Raw genomic sequence first — 23,431 nt, 5'->3', positions numbered from 1 at the left:
GTAGCCTCAGCGTCCACCGCAAGGCGCCCGCCGCCCAGCCCCAGGCCGCTTCCTCCCCTTCCGCGGCGACCCCGAGACCCCGCACCCGGCCCGCCTCCTCCCAGGAAGCCCCGTACCCAGCCCGCCGCCTCACTCACCGCCACCACAGCAGCAGAGAAGCCTCTCCCTACTGCCCCGGAAGTCCTCCTTCAGGACGGAAAAGGCCTTGCCTACCTAAGAGAACTTCCGGGTCAAGCAGCCGCTCCAGCCGGAAGGAGCTCGGCGAGGGTCTGGTGAGTGAGGGCTGGTTCGCGGTCGTTGTCTAGGGCTGGGGTGGTGTGGGGGTGGGTTACTAGCGGTGCCGAAGCGTGGGTCGGGTACGACATGAAGGAGGGTGGGGTATCCGCTGCCCTTTTGCAAGCCTGGCCTGGGCTGCAGGAGTTCGGCCGTCGTATACTTACGGAGCTCCACATACCCGCCAGGCACTCCTCTGGGCGTTTGGGACACACTGGTTTACGAGCGACTGTGGCTTTGCTCACAATTAGTTGACAGCCTAGCGGAGGAGACCGACTAGAAACAGGTCAACAAACAAACACGATTATCTAAGATGGTAGTGAGTGCTTTAAAGAAAATTAAGCAGAATAAAGTGACGGAACGAAGCGAGGGAGTAAACCTTTTGAAGATCTGGTGAAAACAAAGAAGCAGAAGGAATAGCAAGTGCAAACGCCTTATTGTGGGAACAAACCGAGCCAGGTCAAGGAAGAGGAAAAAGGCTACTGTGCGTGGAGCAAAAAGAGGAAGATGAGACCAGAGACGTAAACTGGCCAACCCTTGTAGGGGCTATGAGCCAGGACAAGGATTTTGACTTTTATTTGGAAAGCAATGGAAAAGCACTGAAGGTTTCTGTGCCCAACAGTGACATGCTGTGGTTTATGACTTTAGGTTACTCCTGACCCTTCATCAGAAAGATGTATCTCTTCAGTAGCCCTTGGACAGTGGAATGCATGAAACCCAAACTGACCGCCAAAAAAGCATTAGAGACACCCTCCCTGTAGAGATGTGAAAAACTAAGTCCCAGAGAGGTGAAGGCACCTGGCCTTTTAAGAACCCACGTCTTCCAACTCCATTTAATGCTTTCAGAATGACCATTTTAATGTCTATACATAATAATTGTCACTTCCTAAAACTCTTAAGATGGTTTCCTTTGCTTTGATGGTGCTTCTCTAAATTTAGGGGCATCATTATCACCTGGAAGCATGTTAAAAATGCCTATTCCCAAAATAACAAGAACATTTTAAGTATGAAATAGGTGTTTTCCTCTGATTTTGTGTTGTAATGGAAATATATAGAATTGGAGGTTTAAGAATAGAATCCTGGTAAGCCACTTAACTGTTTTATCCTTAAAATACTGCTGATAATAATTATAATAGAAAGTGTTCAAACTTTTTGGTCTTAGTATCTCTTGACACTTTTAAAACTTATTGAGAACTTCAGAGAGTTTTTGTTTGTGTGCTTATATCTATCAATATGCCATTTTTCCCCACCTCACCCAGAGTTCCCTCATACCCACCCTCACCCAGCACTCCCTGACACCCTCCCTCTCCCAGAGTTCCTCAGTATGCCATTTTATATATCAAAACAGCTTTTCAAAAATTGTTAATTTATTTTAAATGATACGTTCATTACATGTTAACATAAATAGCATTTCTATGAAGAATATTTTCCAAAAAAAAATCTTATTGAAAAGACTGGCATTGTTTTACATTGTTACAAGTTTTTTTTAATATCTGGCTAAATAGAAGACAGCTAGATTCTCATATCTCCTTCTGCATTCACTCTCTTGTGATAGCATTCATTATGTAGCCTCTGGAAAACTGCACCATATGTGTGAGAATGAGAGTGAAAAGAGCAAATAATTTTCTAGTATTAATATGAAAATCATTTTGAAAAAGTCTCAGAGACCCGTGCACCACAGTTTGAGAATCGCTGAATTACAGTAAGGTTTTGAAAATCAAAAGATACATGGGCTTGATTTGTAAGTCATTAAAACTACATGCACTTTGTAAGTCATTAAAACTACATGCACAGCAAAGATGCAGATGCCCAAGAAATCTGCATCTTTATTTTTTTATATAAATTTATTTTCTTTATTTTTGGCTGTGTTGGGTCTTCGTTGCTGCGCGCGGGCTTTCTGTAGTTGCAGTGAGCGGGGCTACTCTTCGTTGCAATGCGCACGCGGGCTTCTCATTGAGGTGGCTTCTCTTGTTGCGGAGCACGGGCTCTAGGCGCGCGGGCTTCAGTATTTGTGGCTCGCAGGCTGTAGAGTGCAGGCTCAGTAGTTGTGGCGCACGGGCTAAGTTGCTCCGAGGCACGTGAGATCCTCCTGGACCAGGGCTCGAACTGGTGTCCGCTGCGGATTCTTAACCATAGCACCACCAGGGAAGTCCCACATCAGGCACTCTAACACCAGAGTCCATGTTCCTGACGACATAGCCATGATGATATTGTAACTTTGATCTTGCAAAACTGGAAGAATTGTATTGTGTGGCTATCATTCAAGCTATGTATATACTGGACAGGTAGATTTGAGGGTGAGAGTGAGGAGTTCTTTTTTAATTATACTGAGTTTGAGATACTGGGAGGGGGGGAGGGGGAGATTCAGACTGTAGAGAAAAAAATGGGCAAGGAGATCATAAGTCTAAGGTTGTCATATCAATGTCTTTGTGTAGCTTCATAAGCAAATGCTTATAGCAAAACTGATCAAAGTCAAGGGCATAACAAATAACCATGGTTTGAAGCACAGCTTCAGCAAATACAGAAGGTGTTCCTCAGTGTGCCAGAAAATATGCTGATGTTTGAGCCAAGTGCCCAAAGGCCAGTGATGAGGTGTGTGATGGCTGTAAGATACTGTTGGGAGCATAAGGGCTATTCAGAAACTTTTTGGAAAATGGCCCTCAAAATGATGATTTCTGTTTGCATATTACTAACCTTTTTATGTTATCTATAGCAGTGGTTGAGTATAAGCACAACAGCTTTACATTCTCTGAAAGGATAGAGGAGTGCTAACAGTCTGCTCTTCATTTCCTTTTTCTCCCCTTTGCCAATTCAGAATGCCACTCTGACCATTTGTGTGCCTCGTGTAGGGAGCTTCTCCATTTTTCAAGTGTAACAGTGCAGGCTGAGGAGAGTGGATGAGCTGTAAATACAGCCTTGAACGCAGTTAACTATGGAGAGTGAACCGTTAATATCCCAGTATACTTGGAGCAAAAACCAATACCATCTGGGCATCAGTGTTTTTCCTTCCTTTGAATTATCCCAGAACTATTTCTGCAAACAGCTGTTTCCTCAGCCAACTTAATTTTGAGCCACAAGAATGGAAGTTAGCCACATTACTTCCTTATTTACTTCTGTTGAGAATTGGAAGAGAATGGAAATATTTCTTCTCTCAGAATTTGGCAGGAACAGCAACAAGGCAATCTGTTAGGGATGATAGCTTAGGCGCTTTTCTTTTCTTTCTTTCTTTTTCTTTTTTAATGACACAGCCAATATCCAGAATGATTCTGGAGGGTAAAATAATCTACATTTCTGATTATTCATGATCCTAGAAAAGCTAACATTTTACTGTATCTAAAAGATGAAAAAGGAGTTAGATTTAACTTAAATATCACACTTTTCAGTTATCCTATTCATGCTGAAGAAAGGTAATAAAACATTTTACCAAGTAACTTCATCCACAAGCATAGCATAGCCCTTTTTAACTGTTTACAGGAAGGTGGCACTTTGATTTTCCTTTTTGAACTCTTTCTTCTTAGCCTCCAAATGTCAGCTGCTCCATTGAGAATAGCAGGCAATATACTATGCAAAGCCCCAAACTTTTAAGTGAGTTGCATTTCTAAAATTCATGAAGTCCTCCTTTCTCTTTTGTTTTCACAGCACAATTACACTTCTCTTCAGTACTTCTCTTGTATATAGTTAGCTTTCTCTGCCCCTGCCTTCCAGGTTTTGCTGAAAGTCTTTTTTCTCCCACCTGAGCTTTTCTCCATTTCCTTCATTGTTTGCACAGTCAGCCTTCATTTTTGTGGTTTTAATTTTGAATAAAATTAGATAAAGATGTTTATTTCTTTTTTTAACTTCTTTATTGGAGTATAATTGCTTTACAATAGTGTGTTAGTTTCTGCTGTATAACAAAATGAATCAATATACATATACATATATCCCCATATCTCCAAGATGTTTATTTCTCAAAAAAAAAAAAAAAGTCATATTGAAGTCAGGAAGTAGAATTCTGTCAGGAGCCAGAGCAGCATGTGTGAGTCCCTCTTTCTCTTCCCCTCTGCAGCTCTTCCCACCACCAGCAGCCCCTGTCTCCTGTCTCCTCTCTCTTTCCCTTCTCCACCCCTGTTCTTTCTCTAACCTGATTGCCTCAGCTCCCTATAAGGCTTCTCTTCCTCAGAAAGCCCTAACCCACAGTGTCTCAATCCAAATTCCAAGAACAAGATTCTTCATAGCCAGTGGGTTGACTTCCTCCTGGGCCCAAGAAGGCAGGGCTCCAAAAAGGGAAACAGGGGCTAGGTAGATCACAACAAAAGCTCTCTACCACAAGCTCAGGACACATTAAAAACAATGTAATATAATGGTTGGGCTCCAAGGTCAGTTTACAATTCCTGTTTGATCCATATCATTGTAAAATATTTATTTGCAATGAGAAAAAGAGGAGTGTGAAATTTAAAGACTGAAATTACCTAGTGGTGTTTCCCCTCCCCGCTCCATGATTTTTAAATGTTTGCATGGTATTCCAAGTAAAAGTGTTTTATTTATCTTAAATAATGGCTTTGCTATAAGGTGTAGATTTTAGCACCTGAAAAGACCATCAACAATAATAATATCTAGAGCTTATTCAGTGCTTACTATTAGTAGACTCTGTGTTTTTTATATACTGTCTCATTCAGACCTTGCAATAGTCCTGTGAAAATAGATGCTATTATTTTCCCTGTTTTAAAGATGGAGGGGGCTTCCCTGGTGGCGCAGTGGTTGAGAGTCCGCCTGCCGATGCAGGGGACACGGGTTCGTGCCCCGGTCTAGGAGGCTAGGCCCGTGAGCCATGGCCGCTGAGCCTGCGCGTCCAGAGCCTGTGCTCCGCAACGGGAGAGGCTACAACAGTGAGAGGCCCACTTACTGAAAAAAAAAAAAAAAAAAAAAAAAAAAAAAAAAAAAAAGATGGGGGGACTAAGGCACAGAGAGATTAAATCATTAACAAAAGTCGTAAGGCTGGTTAGAGTCAGAGCCAGGATTCGAGCCCAGGAAACCTGGTTCCAGAGTCTGTACTCTGAACTTCTCTGCTACCCTGCCTTTATCAGAGGCCAGCAAGTATGATGTTCCAGGGTAAACAATCCAGAATATAATCTGAGTAATAGTTCTCTTGTATTAGAAGTGTTCAGACAGTCTGGAGCAGGGCTGTTGTAGAGGAAATGAGGAAGTATATTAGTGGTTGCTAGTCCATGGACCCTCTGCCTCAGAATCACCCAGGGAGCTAATTAAAAACCAAGAATTCCAAGGTCCAAACCCAGAGGTTCTTATTCACCAGGTCAGTAGGTCTGGGGTGGAACCCAGTAATCTATATTTTTAACAAGTTCTCTAGGTGATTGTGATATTCAGTGTGGTTTGGAAACTCTGGACTTGGTAATCTTTTATTCCCACCATTATCTCTTAGGACTAGATGGTAAATGAAGACTTGGAGAGTTAGTGGTTGGTTCAAGGAATGCATTTAGGCATTATGCCTTTAGGATCTTTCGAGATTACAACATTGGTTCTTTTTGTCTCAGAGAATATAACAAGTGCTAGTAAATGCACGTGGGCCTGAATAATTATGATCCCTGTCGTATAACATTCTTCAATTTACAAAGATCCATAACATACTTGATTATATTCAGACTATTCTCTGTCAGTAAGTATTTATTGAACATGTGCTAGTTACGAAATATAGCATCAAAAAAATACAATACCGGGCTTCCCTGGTGGCGCAGTGGTTGAGAGTCCGCCTGCCGATGCAGAGGACGTGGGTTCGTGCCCCGGTCTGGGAGGATCCCACATGCCGCGGAGTGGCTGGGCCCGTGAGCCATGGCCATGGAGCCTGCGCGTCCGGAGCCTGTGCTCCTCAACGGGAGAGGCCACAACAGTGAGAGGCCACAACAGTGAGAGGCCCGCGTACCACAAAAAAAAAAAAATACAGTCCCTGTGTTTAAAGGGCTCATAGGTGAGATGGTGTAGACTGCCTGGTAGTACAGAGCAGCATATACCAGAGCCAGGTGAGTAGTGTAATGGTGAGGACTACAGGGGTCAGGGAATAGCCATCATGCATCCAGGTATACTCTGGATCCATGTGGGAGGAAGAGACAGGCCTTGAGAGGAGGCTCAGGGAAGCTGCATGAAGAAGGGATTCCATACAGCAGTAACACTGCCAGGGCACAATTGCCCCACAGCCCTGTCACGTGGAGGCTGTTCATTCCCATGATGCTCCTGCATCTCAGAGCAGGGAGAGTGAGTCCATTTCTTCTATTTCCAGTGTCTTCTACCTTAGCTGCCTAGATCCTGGGGGGACATCAGCACCCCCATACGTGATATACCCCACTTTTGAGCCTCTCAGTTCTTTGACTGCTTCACCTTGGACAATTATCTCTTTCACTCACTTCAACCTGCCACTCCAATTCCCAAAGTCTACCTCCAGTTTTGCTGTTGGTCGAAACTGCTCCCCTCCAGAATCAGGAATCAGACCCATTACTCTCTGGCCACAACTTGTAGCTCTTTTTCCTGAACACCTTCTAACCAGTGACCCCTCTGCTTTTTCCCTGCCCCCTGTCCCTTTACCTAGATGGCTCTCTTGCATTCTCGATTCCCATTTATCCTCAGGTCCTATTGCACACCTTACTTTCTCAGGGAGGCTTTCTGTGACATGGTTAGCTCTCCATGTTGGGTGCTCCTGTAGCATCCTGTACTTTCCCTTGGGTAGCATTTAGTGTATTTTGTATGTACTTAGTGTCTATGTCCTCTACCCAACTGAGCTCCATGAAGGCAGAGACAGTGTCTGTGGTAGAGTAGGTTGGCACAAAGTAGGTGCTCAGTAGACACAGTTGAATAGATTAAAATGTATACCCCTGGTCTAAAATAGTACTTTCTGAACTCTGTAGTAGGAAGCAGTGGGGAGCAAAGGAATGGCAGAATAAGAAATGAGGTGGTATTAGAATTAAGTGGAGTTCTGGGAGGTTTGCTTTGTTTTGTTTTTTTCAGTTTGAAAGCAGTCACTGTTTATTAACTGACCAGATTACAGAAATAATCGTGGTAGATACCTTAGTTCATCCTTCTAATAAGCCTGTTGATCTGGTCTTCCCTGTTGCCAGCATCTCCACGTTCTACAAAATTGGTGGTCTTTTTCTTCATTCCATCTCTTGGAGAAGACAATTTGAAGGGCCACAGGAAGTTGTTTGCTTCTTTGAAACGTTTTCCAACAGTATAGATCTCATGAATCAGATCCTCCATGCAGATAATACCCTATTTGCCAAGAGATTGAGCAATCAACACATTATCCGTTAGGGCAGTTCGCTTCTTGTTGATTTTGCCATAACCACGCTTGTAGATCAGTTCATTTACTGACTTCAGGTTTGGGTACCCCCATGCTATGTATGGTTCCACAATTCTCAGCATGTTAATTGAAGCCTTGTCGTGCTTCACAAAGGTGCCATTGAAAATCTGACGGAGGCGAAGAAGCTGCAACACCTTTCGAACCTTTGGACTCACACCATTGATACCTCTGATCCTGATGACATGCCAATTTGGGTTCCGCAGGTACATGGAAGTTGCCAGCTTTTCTTGCCATCCCAGCCATTCGAATTTCAGTTCTGTACATCTGCTGGTATTCCCTGTGATAGTGCTTAGTTTTCATAGATAAGCTTCCTCCTTGCCTTTCGAAGCATCTTTTGAGCAAATTTCTTCCTCAGGCACTTGATCTTAAAGCTCTGCGAAATTCTTTCACTTTTTCTTAAGGGTTTCTGGCACAGCAGGAACCTTCTTTTTCTTCTCTTCTGCACTCTCCATGGTTCCAGCCAGGAAAGAGCTGTTTTGTTTTGTTTTTGTTTTCTCCACAAAGAGAGCAGGCCTCCAGCTCAGAGTCTTCAACAGATGGCAGTATCTCTAGAAGTGAATTACATGACTTTGTTTGCATTGTGCTTATGTGTACAGTTACTTTTATCTACAGATGTGATACAGACTTTCCTTTTAACATAAATGTATGAAGGAAAAATGAGTTTTTTAAAGAAAAGCATAAATAATAATAATTTCGTTCATGGATATAGCAAAAAAAAAAACCATCTTAACACTAGAAGAAATGAATGAAATTTGGGAAATGCCAACTTGGATGAAGCCATAGGTACTCGTTATGGAAGTCCTGGGGAAAACTTGGAGCACTTTTTCAGCACACTCATTTCCTGTCACTGTTGAGAACCACAGGTCTAGAATAAAGGACAAAATCACATCTGCCAATTGTAGTGAAAAAGTTGGGAGCTTACATATATCAAGCCCTAGCACAGTGCCTGGCTTACTTCAGTCATTTAATAAATGTTATTTCCATTGTTTCCACCCTCCACTCCCTCCTAATAGAGACCAGAATTCTCCTGCTAACTTATAGTATACTCTTAAAGAGCAAGTCACAGTGAAGAGGTAGATCAGATCACTTCTATAATCCTCTCCAATGCCTAAGTGCTTTGTTTTCTTTAGTGGGGTTTTGGAAAGAAATAGAAACAAGCACATGTGTCTGTTTATGTATAGCAAACTCTGAAGTTCTTTGTTTTACTCTAAATAGTCCATACTTAAACTTGAAAGAGAAAATTATTGTCATCATCCAACCATCCTTTCAAGGTCTAATGAAGATTAAATGATATTTACAACTTAATGTAATTTAGACTTTGAGTAGTTTAATGGCAAAATACAATGATCAATTTATTTTTATGTTGTATGATCAAGCAGCTTTCACGTGAGTATACATGGGAGTAAATGTCATTTCCAAAACTAATTATTTTGGGCCCTTATAAGAAATAAAGCTAGGTGTTTCATCCCATATTTTATAGAAATAGAATTTGAAATATTTCTTTAAGAGTCAGTGATTTTAGGGGCTTCCCTGGTGGCACAGTGGTTAAGAATCCACCTGCCAACGCAGGGGACACAGGTTTGAGCCCTGGTTTGGGAAGATCCCACATGCCGCAGAGCAACTAAGCCCGTGCACCACAACTACTGAGCCTGCGCTCTGGAGCCCATGAGACACAACTACTGAGCCCACGTGCCACAACTACTGAAGTCCGCGCACCGCAACGGAGAGTAGCCCCCGCTCGCCGCAACTAGAGAAAGCCCGCGTGCAACAACGAAGACTCAAAGCAGCCAAAAATAAATAAATAAAATAAAGTTTTTTAAAAAGAGTCTGATTTTAAAAGAGGAATCAGATTACCAAGAAGTTCATCATAATCACATAGATTCTTAGACTGAGATATCATTTTGCTTTTATTTATGATATTTTACTCTTCTTTTAAATGTGTCTGACAATATTTCCCTGTAGTTTACATCTGTATTTCTACCAACTAGACATTTAAGGTGTCAGTTCCTCCCTTAGCTAATTTTATAAACTTTGAGCTAGAAATCTGGTATTCTTACAAACTTAAATATACTGAATTTTGTTTCTTGATATTGAAGAAATTATTAAAGGAAAATTCTTTTGTCTAACTTTCTTGCCCAAGAGGGAGGTTCTGTAGCCTCAGAAGTCAGTAGCTATTTATGTACATGTAGTAGTGCACTTTTCTTTCTAATGTTAAAACAAAAAACTACTTCAGGTAGCCCTGTATTATTTATATCTTATATGTCTGTGTACTTGAATTACTCAAATTTTGAGCTCCATGGTTATGATTATAATGTACCAGTTGATTTAAATTATTGATATAACAGCATTTGGTAATGGTGTAAGTTGGAATAAAAGATCATTAAGCTAAATATTTTAACCTTCATTGGCTCCCTGTTGCTTGGAGTTTGTTAGAGTGAAATAGAATCACAGCATTTCAGAACTAGAAGGGCCCTCAGAGATTGTCGCATCCAGTCCCTCACTTGACACATGAGAGAACAAGCCCAGCTACTTGCCAAGGACCTACAGCTAGTTAGTAGCAAAGCTAGTACCAGAATCTAGGTCTGCTGTTTCCCAATTCAGTGCTCTTTCTACCGATTCTGTTGGGTTTTTTAGGTGGTGTTCTCTCTATTTCACTCCCTAATGTTGATGCCAATTATTCTAATCAGTTTCACATCTGATTATTTTTAGGACATAGAGTTTCACCCCATTATGAGTCTTTGGTTAAACTTTATATCTGGCTTTCTTTTAGGTTGGTCTCCATTCATCTCTTTTAATCTTGAAGACTTCAAAATATACCTGGATCTACCATTTTTTTTGAAAACTCCAATACCAAGCAATCAATGACCCACCGTGCTCTTGTTATAATATAGAAGCTTTTCAGTTCTACGACTCTAAACAAGATTTTCCCCCATTTTCCCATGAAGCCACATTGTTGTTTATTCACTTTAGTGGTGAGTGTTACTGTGCCAGCAGCTTTTGCTTTGGAAGATGTAGGCTTCAACCAAATGACCCCGCTGGGAGCAAATCATAGTTCTTCCAATGCATCATTTCTCCCAAGTTTTGAACTCTCAGCAGATTCCCACTCAGGTGATGATGTCATCATAGCCAGAGAGGGAACTAGTGTTTCAATTGAGTGTCTTCTCACAGTCGACCACTATGAAGGTGTCTATTGGTACAACTCAAAAGGACAGCAGCTGGATAACAGAGGCAGAGGTAACTATGCCAAAGTATAATTAATCAAGGTTACTCATTTCCTATTCTTTTTTTTTTTTAACATCTTTATTGGAGTATAATTGCTTTACAATGGTGTATTAGTTTCTGCTTTACAACAAAGTGAATCAGTTATACATATACATATGTTCCCATATCTCTTCCCTCTTGCGTCTCCCTCCCTCTCCTATTACTTCTTTCTTCTTGGTTTTAAGGTATATTCAACAAGAAATCTGTAAGATGAGGTACTACGGTAAATAGTTAAAACTTTGGAAGGCCTGGAGTATTATACCTATCAGAAAAAGCAAAATAATGGTAATTAACCAGAAAAAAATAGAGAATAGTTATAAATTTAAAAGGTGTTCACATAATGATGGTGAGCTATTTTCTCTCCTCTTGGTGAGCTGGTCTTCATTCAAGATAGACTCCATCAGGGTTGTCGCATACAGCTGTGCAGGATACGCGCTGCACAACTCCAGGGGCACCATTCACCTAGACTGTAATGTGAGTAGTACAGTGTGCTGGCCTTGTGTGAATACAGCAAGAAGGATTTGGGTTAGACTTAGAGTCATAAATAAAAATTTTTTGCTCAGAAATGAGTTACTAAAAATGTTGGAGGAAATCCAGGATGTTTTTTAAAATAGTTATAAAGATCTGTGCATAAAACTTTAAGTCCCTCAGAATCAGAAGGGCACTGAGGAGGAATTCTATAAGCCCTTTCTATTCTATACCTTAATTTACTTGAAAACAGGAGAGTTTCCCTTGTATTTTTTTGTCTGTCAGTCTTAAAAAATCACACAAACATCATAATAATGTGACCAAGGTCTACTTTTTGACAGGTTTTTATTTGATTATGCTGTTTATGAACCCGTAAACACATCTTAATCAGAATACTATTTCCTTTAATTAGTGTTCTGTTAGAATTTTTTTTTTGAAGACTACTTGTGTTAAAACACCTTAGAAAGAAATCTCCATGAAATATCACTGGGATAAAGATTAAATTCTGGGATCCTCACAAGCTACACTTTTCGGAAAAGACCCCTTTATATTTTTTGCTAGAAAGATAGTCTAATCTCTTGGAATATAAGGATATTTGGCTATTCATATTAGAGTGGAAAACTGAAAAGGAGACAGATGGTGCTTCCTTCTAAAGTATATGCTAAACATTTTAACCTTCTACAAACTGAGTAACTGGCCACCAAGGGATTGAAGAGTTTGAATGTTAGAAAGAACAGAGCTTCTTAAGAATATAGACCTATTAAATCAGAATCTCTAGAGTGGTGCCCAGAACATGTATTTTGAACATGATTTGGGGTTCCCTGTTTGGATCCACTGAGCTAGACTCTTACCTCATTTGGCTCGAGGGTCCTAACAAACCCATCTAAGATGTGAATTAATCAATGAGGTTATTACAGACTGACTGTACAGACAAAGCTTAGGTTAGGATGAGACCAGCCAAGTGGAATGGCAGTTTTATTTTCCTATTTTGCCCTTACTTAGAAAACCAACATCTGTCATTGATGCTTTCAGCAGCAGCTCTGGACAATTATATTAAATTATATGAATCTCAAGTGAGAATAGTTTAAAGAACATATTAGTCTAGTATAAGGTTCATAAATCTTGAGCTATTATCAGCAAGTGAGCTAGGGAGTTTAGATTGTGGTTATAGTGGTTGATGAGTGGAGTCTATGTAGTTCATCATACCGTGGATTCACAGGGTATCCTTTTCATAGCTCCAAGTTTATAGAACAGAAGTTATAAAATAATGACTATATTCGTAACTACATGTTTTCCTCTTTTTACTTTAGTAAAAATATAACTATAGAATTTAGATAAGTTTTGATGATGATAAGAATGGGTACAATCCACAGTACTTACTAATTGATGTGCCACCCAAATAATCCCGAACCCTAGAATCTCAGGGATGAAAGAGATCTGGAAGATTAGACATTGAAATGGTGCTTAACAAGCAGTCACCCAGCCTCCTCTGGGACACCACCTCTAGGCACTGGGACTCATACCTACACCGCACATTAGCCCATCTATCCCACCGTTGAATGGCTTTAGTTAAAGCACAGGGTACACTGAGAACTTACCACAAAGGTGAGAATTGTGCAGGCAGAGCCAAGTTGGGTTTTTTTTTTCCAAGTTATTAAAGGATGTTGAATCACGGTGGTGGTCAGTGTGCTTTGTTTTTCATACTCATGCGCTTTTGTATACGCGTTTCCTGAATGAAGATACCTTCATGTGTGGAAGAGAGGCAGCATGTTTTAGGTTTAAAACAAGCCTAGGCATCTTAAGGGCAACTTTTTTCTCTCTCCCAAGCTGGTCACTTAGCCTCGCTTGTGAAACATATCTTTTGGCTTGTGCTTCATTTACTCTTGCCAGAAAAACAAGATATTATCATCAACCAACCTTTTCTAACAAGACAAATTAACATGTGCAAGGCATGCCAGATTAGCCAGTTAGTAATTGAACAAATGCATTAAATTGGTAGGGTTTTTTAAAAATAGTTTTTGTCTTAAATAAATAAGTTCATTATTGAAAGTAAACAGTTTAAAAGGAAGTAAAAATTACTCATAACCCATTATAAATAACCATTGTTTTATATTTCCGAGGCACATCCTTCTAGTTTATGAGAAAGTCTAGGTAGAGAGTCTAGATATAGAGACACACACACACACACACATAAATATTTCTTTTTTTTTTTTTCTTTTTTTTCCAGTACGCGGGCCTCTCACTGCTGTGGCCTCTCCCATTGCAGAGCACAGGCTCCAGACGCGCACGCTCAGCGGCCATGGCTCACGGGCCCAGCCGCTCCACGGCATGTGGGTTCTTCCCGGACTGGGGCACGAACCTGTGTCCCCTGCATCGGCAGGCGGACTCTCAACCAGTGCACCACCAAGGAAGCCCTAAATATTTCTTTTGAAGTTCAGTCATTTAGCATTATGTCGACACACCTGTCTCCCTGAAAGGCTTCTTACATGTAGCAGTGAAAACGTAGTTATGATCATCATTAGTGTCAGGAAGATCTTGATTCCCTTCTTGAAGTTCCAGGCTGTTTAAATTCTGGCTCTGAACATAAAAAGTCTGCCCTTTCTTACATCTTTTAAGGAAATAGCAGAACCTAATAGGAGAGTTGATTTAACGTACTCTCATGAAGAGGTGGAATATTGATAAGGCAGTTGGCATATTAAGTAATAGTCTTCTTTATGCTGTAATTTTTTATTTCTGTTGGGTTATCAGGTGGAAAATGGTTGGTTTCTGATAACTTCCTGAATATCACCAACGTAGCCTTTGCTGACCGTGGGCTCTATACATGTTTTATCACCTCTCCGATCCGTGCCTCCTACTCGGTCACCCTGCGTGTAATCTTCACCTCGGGAGACATGAGTGTCTACTACATGGTGGTTTGCCTGATTGCCTTTACAATCACTCTCATCTTGAATGTCACACGGCTGTGCATGATGAGCAGCCATCTTCGTAAAACTGAGAAAGCCATCAATGAATTCTTCCGAACTGAAGGGGCAGAGAAACTTCAGAAGGCCTTTGAGATCGCAAAGCGCATCCCCATCATCACCTCAGCCAAGACTCTGGAGCTCGCCAAAGTCACACAGTTTAAAACCATGGAGTTTGCTCGTTATATTGAAGAACTGGCAAGAAGCGTCCCTCTGCCACCCCTTATTCTAAACTGTCGGGCCTTTGTAGAGGAGATGTTTGAGGCTGTGCGAGTGGATGACCCTGATGACATGGGAGAAAGAATTAAAGAGAGACCTGCCTTGAATGCTCAAGATGGCATCTTTGTCATTAACCCAGAGATAGGCCGGAGTAATTCACCAGGAGGAGATTCGGATGATGGTTCCCTGAGTGAACAAGGCCAGGAGATAGCAGTTCAGGTTTCTGTCCACCTTCAGTCAGAGACCAAAAGTATTGATACAGATTCTCAAGACAGCAGTCATTTCAGCCCGCCTGATGATACAGGATCTGCTGAATTGAACTCTAACTACAAAGATGGGGCATATGAAAGCTGCCAGCTGTGAGCTACCCCAGTACCTACAAAAATGGCTCTCAGAAAAGGAACCTGTTTCATGCAGGAAATAACATTTTTACCAAAAGATAAGTAGGACTTTCCCCTTGCTAATATTAAGCACATCAGAACATGAATTGTTACCAAAATCTTTCTAAAACTTCAGTGTTTTCTCTATCTGATCTTTCTCAGTCATTTACCGTGAGCTTGATTAAATGACACATGTTGAGATTTAAAGGGGCCTGAGACATCAGCATAATGGGGAAAGTACCACACCCAGAATTACATGGCTTCTCTTCTGGTCACAGTTCTTTCATTGTGAGGGCCGACACTTTTCTTTAGGCCTCACTTTTCCCACTAATAAGATGAGGGATTTGCACTGGATGATATCTAAAGTCATTTCTGGCCCTCTAACTTCTTACCTGCCACCTTTAAACCAAAAGAATCTTCAGCCCATTTCTGAATAAACGCTTCCCTAGACTTTGAGTCCCTTTTTATGGAAAGGACCAGGCTGAAACTTTTTTCTGTGATTTGGATATTCACACCAATGCTATGCATAGAGGTGTGGGTGTTTTTCGGATGTCTTGCTGGTGGAGCATACAGTTGTATATGCTAGGTTGAATGTCTCCAGTGTAGCCCATGTCTATGTATATCGTTGTACAGATACCGGGGAGCTAACGGCTCATTAGTAAGCTACTTTCCATGAGTAAATTGGAAGTTGTGGGGGTGTATCATGTCTTTTTAACTTACTGAGGCATCATTTAGCTCATTGAGCCAGCAGTGATTTCCCAACTGTTCTACAAAAGTGAACAGTTCATTCCTAAAGAATAATGTCTTCATTGTTTTTAGAATAAGAAAAAATGTCAAATCATCTGTGTCTGGTAAATTAATGGATTTTGACATTTCTGTTCATAGAATTTCTCAGGCTTTCCCTGTTTAAAAGTACTGGACTCTATGAGATAGTTCTGTGTTTGGGATCCCATTCCAGGAGAAAACCTACAGCTGAATTCCTCCAGACCTCTGTCAACACTCTTGCCCTCTGTGGTCTTAAATACGGTGCTAAAGGTTGCATGCCTCCTTATCTTGTTCGTCTTGTTTATATTTTATTGTTGAGGTTTTTACTTTTGTGTACTTCAGGTGTAGAATTTTGAGCTAGGGCTGCTTTTGTGGCCTTTCCGAGAAGCACTCACCTGAAATAAGATTCGATAATGGTGTGTGGTGTGTGTTACTATATTAAATATATAGATACTAATACGGATGGATATATATACACACATACAGATGATCTAGACATAAAGAGGGAGAAAAATTATGAGGGATGCCACCTGATTCAACTGTGTATAATAAACGCTTAGGACAGTATTTCTTGCCTGGCTGAGATCTGATATAATGGAATTGTACATACTCTTCAGAATAATTTCTTCAGCTACAGTAAGCTTGGCATCATATAATTTTAAGAACTTGGCAGTGGAGCTCCATGTGCTTCACGTTTCTTCATTTGGCTTCTGATTACTGAAGCATTACTTGAACAGAGGTTCCTGAGGGAAATGTTCGGGGGAGGTTTTTATCAGGATTTTAATTTAAGGTTTCAAATGGAGGAAGGCAGGAAATTCGAAGTGTGACCAGATAGAACGCCTTTCTCCTTTGTGAAGGCTTATCAGAAGTAATACATCTGCTCTGGATAGCATGAATGAATCGTGCAGTTTTATCAGATGGCATTACAGATAATGATAATGCTGCTTTTTCTGTCTCTCAGGCTGTTTCCATGGAAACCTCCAGAGCCAAACAAAAGCTACCCGTCATTTAGCCAAAGCTTGTCTTGGCTCATAGACCTGTATTTCTTTAAAGAACACTGTTTTCATACATTTGGCTATGAGAGCAAGGGCTCTTGAACATGCCCTAGATTATAGAACACTTTTTCCCTTCCCAGAATGTTTCTCTTGAAAATGTAAAAAATTTTTAAATCCCTTGTCTGAGGTCTGTCCCCAGAATGTCCCTCAGACCTTTAGATAGCACCTTGCAACCTGTCCCAATATAGCAGGTTTGGGGTCAGTTTTAGAATGTAGCTTGTCACATTAAAGAGAATGGATTTACCCCACATGTTCTCATAACAGACATGGGCGTTTGGGACCTTAATGTAGACATATTTAATGATCAAAGTCCTGAGAAACAGGGCTTTGGAAAAATACAAGAAATACTGGGAAAAAAATAAGTTTGTACAATACTATATAACAAGTATAGGCTACTCCAGTGTATCCTAGATAAGTCACTTTAGAAATGTAATGGTGACTTAATTTGGTGGCCAAAGTAACTGAATTACTTTGAGTATTCCAAGTTAAGGTGCCACTGGTAAGGAATTAAAGTAGGTCAAAATTTAAGTGGAGCTCGTATTAACTTTCTAAATCTAGTAGTTCAGAGGAAGAAAACCACATTCAATAACATTTTCTGTAGCTAATCAAATACTCTTCATATATTATTAATACTCATGTTATCTTTTTGTAAAATCCTTAACCTTTTGAACTTAAACTCCAGTCTGTCTTTTGACAATAGTGGTAGTGTAATTATCCTTCTGTCTTGCTAGATTTTATGGTTAGTGAAAATGCCTTTACTCAGCAAACTGTATTTGAAATAGTTCTGTCATTTCATTTACAAATTTTGTCTTGTATTGTGATTTAATGAACCTCACTGTCCTTATGAAATAAAATGGTAGCTTTGTGAAATAAATTTACCAAAAATAGACATGTGAACATTTTTAGAGATTCCTTACCAGCTGAAATCAGACAGACGGGCATCTTTTGAGCTGATACTGCAACCAGTTTATAGGCAGTTTGATAAGCCTGTCCTCAAAGTCACATCTGTTCTGATAGTTTAGTTCTTGAGTCTGGCCCAGTGAGCATTTATATTTCCTACCAACTACCTTGATATAAATATCTTGGGAGTCGCTGACCTGGAATGGTTGTGAGAAGGCTCCCAGCTTCTTCACCTCTCTTACCACGTATTTTAAAGTCGAAATACCCAGCTTCCCTTTTGTCCTCCAGCCACAGTGAACCCCTTGGCACAGTGCTCTCCACGCCCTGCATGTAGTTTCACCCTAAATCAGACTTTGTATTCTGTGTCACAGAGCAGCATGGGAGCGTGAATGCTTGTTTTCCAGGGCCCGGCCAGTCACGGGTGCTAGCCTTGCCTCCGCACACCAGCTACGGTAACGCAAGTATATCAGATTTCCTGAATCACCATTAAGAGAACACAGTCTTTTGTCACCTAGGCCAGCAATGTTAAAAGTGCTGAGCCTTATGCATAAACTCCTAGGTTCTCAACACATTTCATAAAAGTAAATGAGTTGTTTGATATGGTTCAGATGATGTTTAAATGGTTACCATGTTAATGAATACTTACATTATGATTTTGTCATTTTTTTTAAAAAAAGCTGTACTTGAATGTAATGTATTAAATGTTCAATGGAGTATATTTCATTTGTCTCAAGTCTTCTGTAGAAATACATTCATTTTTATGTGTCATGTAATTTGATGTTAATGATTTTAAACAGGAGAAAATTTAAAGTCTATTTGGTTTCTACTATGGCTACCCGTTTGAATTTTACAGATATTTACTAAGCATCTGTATGTTTTTGGTGCTATAAGCCATACTGAGATAGGTGTCCTGCCCGTAGTTTACCATGAGAATGCAGGTACCAGACCATCCTCACTAGGCCTAAATACAGCAGTTTCCCACTTCTGAGGTAAAGTATTCCTAGGAAAGGCAGAGCTTGAGCAAAGCCTAGAGATAGGAAGATTTAGCACATGTTTTAGGGAATCTGATCAGTTGGTAAAGTTTGTGATGAGGTGTGGCATTGGGAGGAATAGCAGCGGTAGAAGCAAATGTCTGCAGTCCCATGGGTGTGAAAGCAGGCATGGAAAAGCACAGGATCTCAGGAGACAGGCAAAGAGAACAAGTAGAGGTGCAACTCATTACTTAATTGCCACAGACTCTTTAGAATGAACACCAACCCCTGTCTCCCTGTGGCAAAAGGTCACTGGACTTGGAATCCTGACCCTACCAACTAGCCATGTAACATTGGAACTCAGCCTCCCTGGACTTAAGTAAAGTGGAGTTGATAACACCTACCTCACAAAATGTGAGGGTTAAATATAGTGACATGTAAGCAAACACTGTGCAAGCTGTAATGTGCAATATAGTGTGAGGGGCTGGTAATCACGTAGCCATGGTGTTAGCTTTGTTAGCAGCCATGTCCAGCTGATGACTGGTTGCATTTGGACTCAACTAAAACTTCCTCCAGATCTCTCCCAGTTACAACTGCATTTGGCTGCATGCCATGGAAACCCGACTGTGGTGGCCTACCCAAATAAGAGGTTTATTTTTCTCAAATAACAAGAAGTCCAGAGAAAGTCAGTCTGAGGCTGATGCAAGGGCCCAAGTTTGGCATCAGGGGCTCCATTCAAGTCTATTTCATCAGAGAACTTCTAGATTCCTTCCCACCCTTAGCATGTGGCCTTCATCTGCATAGTCACAAGATGTCTTAGACTGGGTTCCCCCAGGAGTCCCTGAGACAAGAATTCATGTGCAAGCAGTTTATTTGGAAGGTGAACCCAGGAGGGTAGGAGAGTAGGGAAGTGAGATGGAAAAGAAAGCGAATACAGGGTGCATTAAGGAGTGGGTTATTGCTGTGGGCAGCTGGGATTCAGTCCCTCTGGGGACCTCAGGGCACTCTATCTGCCCTCAGTGTCTGTAGCTCATGCCTCAAAGTTGTCCCACCTGAAGGCCAAGGAGCACAGATGTTTATGCACCAACTTCCATCTGTCATTGAGGGCTGCTTCCAGGGTCACTAACTCTTTGGCACTTCTGACTGCCACATACATACACACAGGCTAAGCATGATCCTGTAGCCGGCAGAAGCGCTCTGCTAGAGTCACAGGAGCTTTCAGTAGGAAGCATGAGATGAATATAGCAATGGTGAGTGTCAAGGGATTATGGGCAGAGCCCTGATGGCACCGGCTACACAGGACAGCTGCTTCCCCTTCAGCATCATGTCTACATTCCAGGTAGGGAGACAGGTAGACAGTCAAAGGGCAAAAGACATAGCAGCTGAGTCTGTACCTTTTTATCAAGAAGGCAATAGATTTTCAGAAGCCTCACCTGACTTCCAGTATACAGCTTCCAGAACTAGGTTACATGACTACCTGCAATAACTGTAAGAAAGCTTGGGAAGATGAAATTGTATATTTTTTCACTGGACATACTGCAGCAAAGTTTTATTATTAAGAAAGTGAAGATTGGAAGTTGTAGGCAACTGGTAATGTGCAACAAAGTCAACTTCACTTGAATTACAGGAGCAAAATGTGGTTGTGTGGTGGATATAGTTGCAAACCGTGTTCCTTGAAGATACTCCCATGTACGGACGAAGAATGTTGCATGCCATATTAGTAAACAAAGGATGTTGCAGCCATCAAGCCATCAGCCACTACAGCCACCCTGACTGTGCACCCTGAGGGAATTCAGGATGGAGAAAAACAGGATACCGGCCTAGATAATTAAGGTGTACATCAAAGGAATGGTTTCGATGAGCCCAGGGTCTTACATCTTCCCATACATAGAGAAGTATTAAGTTCATTAACTTGAGATGTCTGGTTTTTCTTTAATTAACAGTAATCTTTTGCTGTTCTGACTACCTGTTTTTTGTTGCAAAAATTCATGTATATCCTGGCTACTCCCTTACCTCTTCAGAACAGTCCCTCAGAACTATCTGAAAGGCCGCCTCCCGGGCTTAAGTCCTCAGTATGTCCACCGAATAAAACATAATTCTCAACTTTTAGGTTGTGTAATTTTTTCAGTCCACACATGCATGAACAAAGCAAGAATCAGAAGCATTAAACCTTCAGTTAAATCTTCAAGCCATCGCTTACATAGTCTCCAATACACGTGGCTCAAACAGCAGACAGACAAGTTATGGGATTCTGCTGGGGCATAATTGGCTTATCTTAACCTATTTATTCATTATCAGATATGTACTGGCCACCTGCTATGAGCAAGCAATAACAAAGTTCCTAGGGGACAACAAGGTTGGCCTATTGCAGAAAGAGAAGAAATAAGCCTGTGTGGCTGTGAGGGGAGAATGTCAGAGAAGCAGGCAGGGGCCAGGAATAAGGTTAAAAGATTTCAAAGCTCTTTTTGGCTGTCCCCAGAAATGTGTTTCTTAGAAGAAATGCTAGCAGTGCCTACTTTGGAAGAGGAGATTTACCAATTTAGGGAGGGAAGTTTGATCATTCAGTAGTACTATTTGTTTTGTCCTGAAATCATCTGCAGCTAAAAAAACAAAACAAAACTCGATTGTCCTAATTTTCTTCAAGGAATCAAACTCCTTCAGAGCCCCTTAAATTCCAATCATGTCCTTGAGTTTTCATGTTTTCACTGGAACCTATTGATTAGGAAATATATATGTAAATATACATATGTTGCTCCATCTGCCTGGATGATCGTGGCTGCTGCCAGCGTGCTGCTTCTTCCTGACAGTTGGAAACACTCTGCTCTGCCTCCTGCTAAGCTGTGTGAGAAGGATCAAATGTCCTAAGTGATGATAAATCAGCCTTCAAGGGGGCCTCCTTACCATAGAAGAGCCACCCCCTGGGAAAGAGTTTGTCCCTAAGCAGAAGGCAAGTTTATCAGGAGGAACTCCCTCTGAGGGGTAGTTTTGCCATGTGAATTTCATTGCTCTTTCAGAAACTGCAGGCAGTTAGACCATGCCTGAGTCTCCTCTGCTCAAGTCCCTTGACCCTTTGAACACCTAAGGCTATGCCTATTCAATTTTTCAACAGATGTTTGTTGCACCTAAACGAGGGACACTATCATGAGGAAAATCAGAGGTGGTCCCTGCTCTTTGGGAACTGACAGACTATGGGAAAACAGGTCATATTCAAAAAGTCACATATAGGGTAGATAATTAAAAACTGAGAAGTGTGCTAGAAAATGATGGAGAGCTTGGAACAAAGGAATCGGATCTCATCAGAGGTCAGAGAAGAATCCCCAGAAGAAGTGACACTAGGAGCAGCAGGCATTGCTTGAGGGCTTATTATGTTTCTGTCCTGAGCCAGAGACAGAAACATAATCGAATGCTGCCTAGAAGGAATTTATAGACCTGTTGAAAAAGTAAGATGTTCCTACAAATAAACCATCTGAAAGAGACAGTGTGGCATCAAGTGCTAAATGGATTAGCACGAGATAATAAAAGCTTAAGGAGTTAAAGATGAAAACTGAGTGGTGGTAACAGAGGGTGGGCAATACCTTGTCGATGGGGTGAGATTTGAGCCAGACCAGGAGCATGAATGAGCCTTGGACAGGGAAGGAAAGGTGTTAATCTGGTCATGGAACTCAGAAATCTTCAATGGTGCCCTGCTATCTTAGCAGTAAAAAAAAAAAAAAAATCCTATTTCTTGACCCTCCATGATCTGCTCCCAGCCTATCTTCCCAAGTTTACCTTTTAAAGACCCCTCCACTCTCTTGGAAATACACTAACATTCTACCTTTTATATTATAGTTACTCCTTCCTTACAAGTTTATGAGCAACTTGAGAGATGGCATCATGTACTAGTCACCTGTATTTGTAGCCCTTTATTCCTCAGGGTAACACCTTTTGTATAAAAGAGACAGTAAATGTTTGTTTCATGGGATGGGAGGGGGGACAAAACTGTTGTGCTGTAGTATATGACCACATTGGTTAATGTGGGACTTGGGGGTGAGGGCTCGGGAGGTGTGGCTGCCCCTTTTCCAACACCATTCTCTTCCTGGAGACATCACTGACTTTTAAATTTAAAACTATTAAAAAGTTTTAAATACCATCTTCACACTGGTGACTCCAAATTGATATTTCCAGCTCTCTTCCAGACCTGTGGATCTAACACCTCCCTACTTGCTATCACCATTTGGCCAGGCACCTCTAAAAGGCATCTCAAAATTAATGTATCTGAAACAGAATTTTTGATTCCCTAACCTGATAACAAAAGCATACATCACTTTCTACCTCCACCATCTTCTCTCAGTAAATGGCACCACCATCTAGTCATTTGCTCAAGACAAAAATCAGTTTCATCCTGGACTCAATTTACCTTACTCTCAATGTCCAATAGATAGCAAGTTCTCGTTTTGCTTCAAAAGCCATATATCTAATCCATCCACTACTCTCTTCCTCCATTGATATCATCCTGTTTCAAGACACCATCATCTCTTGCTTGTACTATTTGATGTTCCCCACTGTTGTCCCCAGGTGATGCATTCTCAGCAGTGCAACCAGAGTGAACTTTCAAAAGCATGTCATCTCCTGCTTATGTTCTATAGTGTCTCCTGTCACTAGAAAAAAATTCTAGAAGAAAATTCATACTCCCCACCACAGCCTGTAAGACTCCCTATGAGCTGCTCCTTCCTGTGTCCATGCTTATCACCCACCACCCACCTCACTCTACTTCCCAGCCACCCTGACCTCCTTGCTGTTCCTCAAACACACCAAGCTTGCTCTCACCTCAAAACCTTTGGTCTTGTTCTTCCCTCTG

The 23,431-nt window shown here is 41.2% G+C and overlaps 2 protein-coding genes and 1 pseudogene across 4 annotated transcripts in view; 1 reads left to right on the top strand and 2 right to left on the bottom strand.

Moving 5' to 3' along the window:
- The window catches only part of FAM114A2 (family with sequence similarity 114 member A2), a 38,696-nt gene extending 38,465 nt beyond the window's left edge, over positions 1-231 (bottom strand). Inside the window, exon 1 of one of the 2 annotated variants that reach the window (XM_059062940.2) lies at positions 138-231. The gene's annotated coding sequence lies outside the window, so the exon portion shown is untranslated. The remainder of the gene's footprint in view (positions 1-137) is intronic. The other variant, XM_067032024.1, reaches the window with a different exon arrangement.
- Positions 196-20,703, top strand: MFAP3 (microfibril associated protein 3). Of its 2 annotated transcripts, none has more exons than XM_059062944.2 (3): positions 196-272; positions 10,386-10,849; positions 14,093-20,703. In XM_059062944.2, exons 2-3 carry the CDS (start codon positions 10,555-10,557, stop codon positions 14,884-14,886), a joined length of 1,089 nt encoding a protein of 362 aa, XP_058918927.1. In that variant the 5' UTR covers positions 196-272; positions 10,386-10,554; the 3' UTR covers positions 14,887-20,703. The 2 variants fall into 2 exon arrangements, with proteins under 2 accessions (XP_058918927.1, XP_066888126.1); XM_067032025.1 differs by lacking the exon at positions 196-272 and adding an exon at positions 7,709-7,818 and having other exon boundaries at positions 14,093-18,448.
- LOC131756132 (large ribosomal subunit protein uL30 pseudogene) lies at positions 7,279-8,067 on the bottom strand (annotated as a pseudogene).
- Positions 20,704-23,431: the final 2,728 nt, after the last annotated feature.

Source organism: Kogia breviceps, chromosome 4 (genome assembly GCF_026419965.1).
Source record: "Kogia breviceps isolate mKogBre1 chromosome 4, mKogBre1 haplotype 1, whole genome shotgun sequence".
Taxonomy (NCBI): Eukaryota; Metazoa; Chordata; class Mammalia; order Artiodactyla; family Physeteridae; genus Kogia; species Kogia breviceps.
This window is presented reverse-complemented; position numbering and strand designations above follow the sequence as displayed.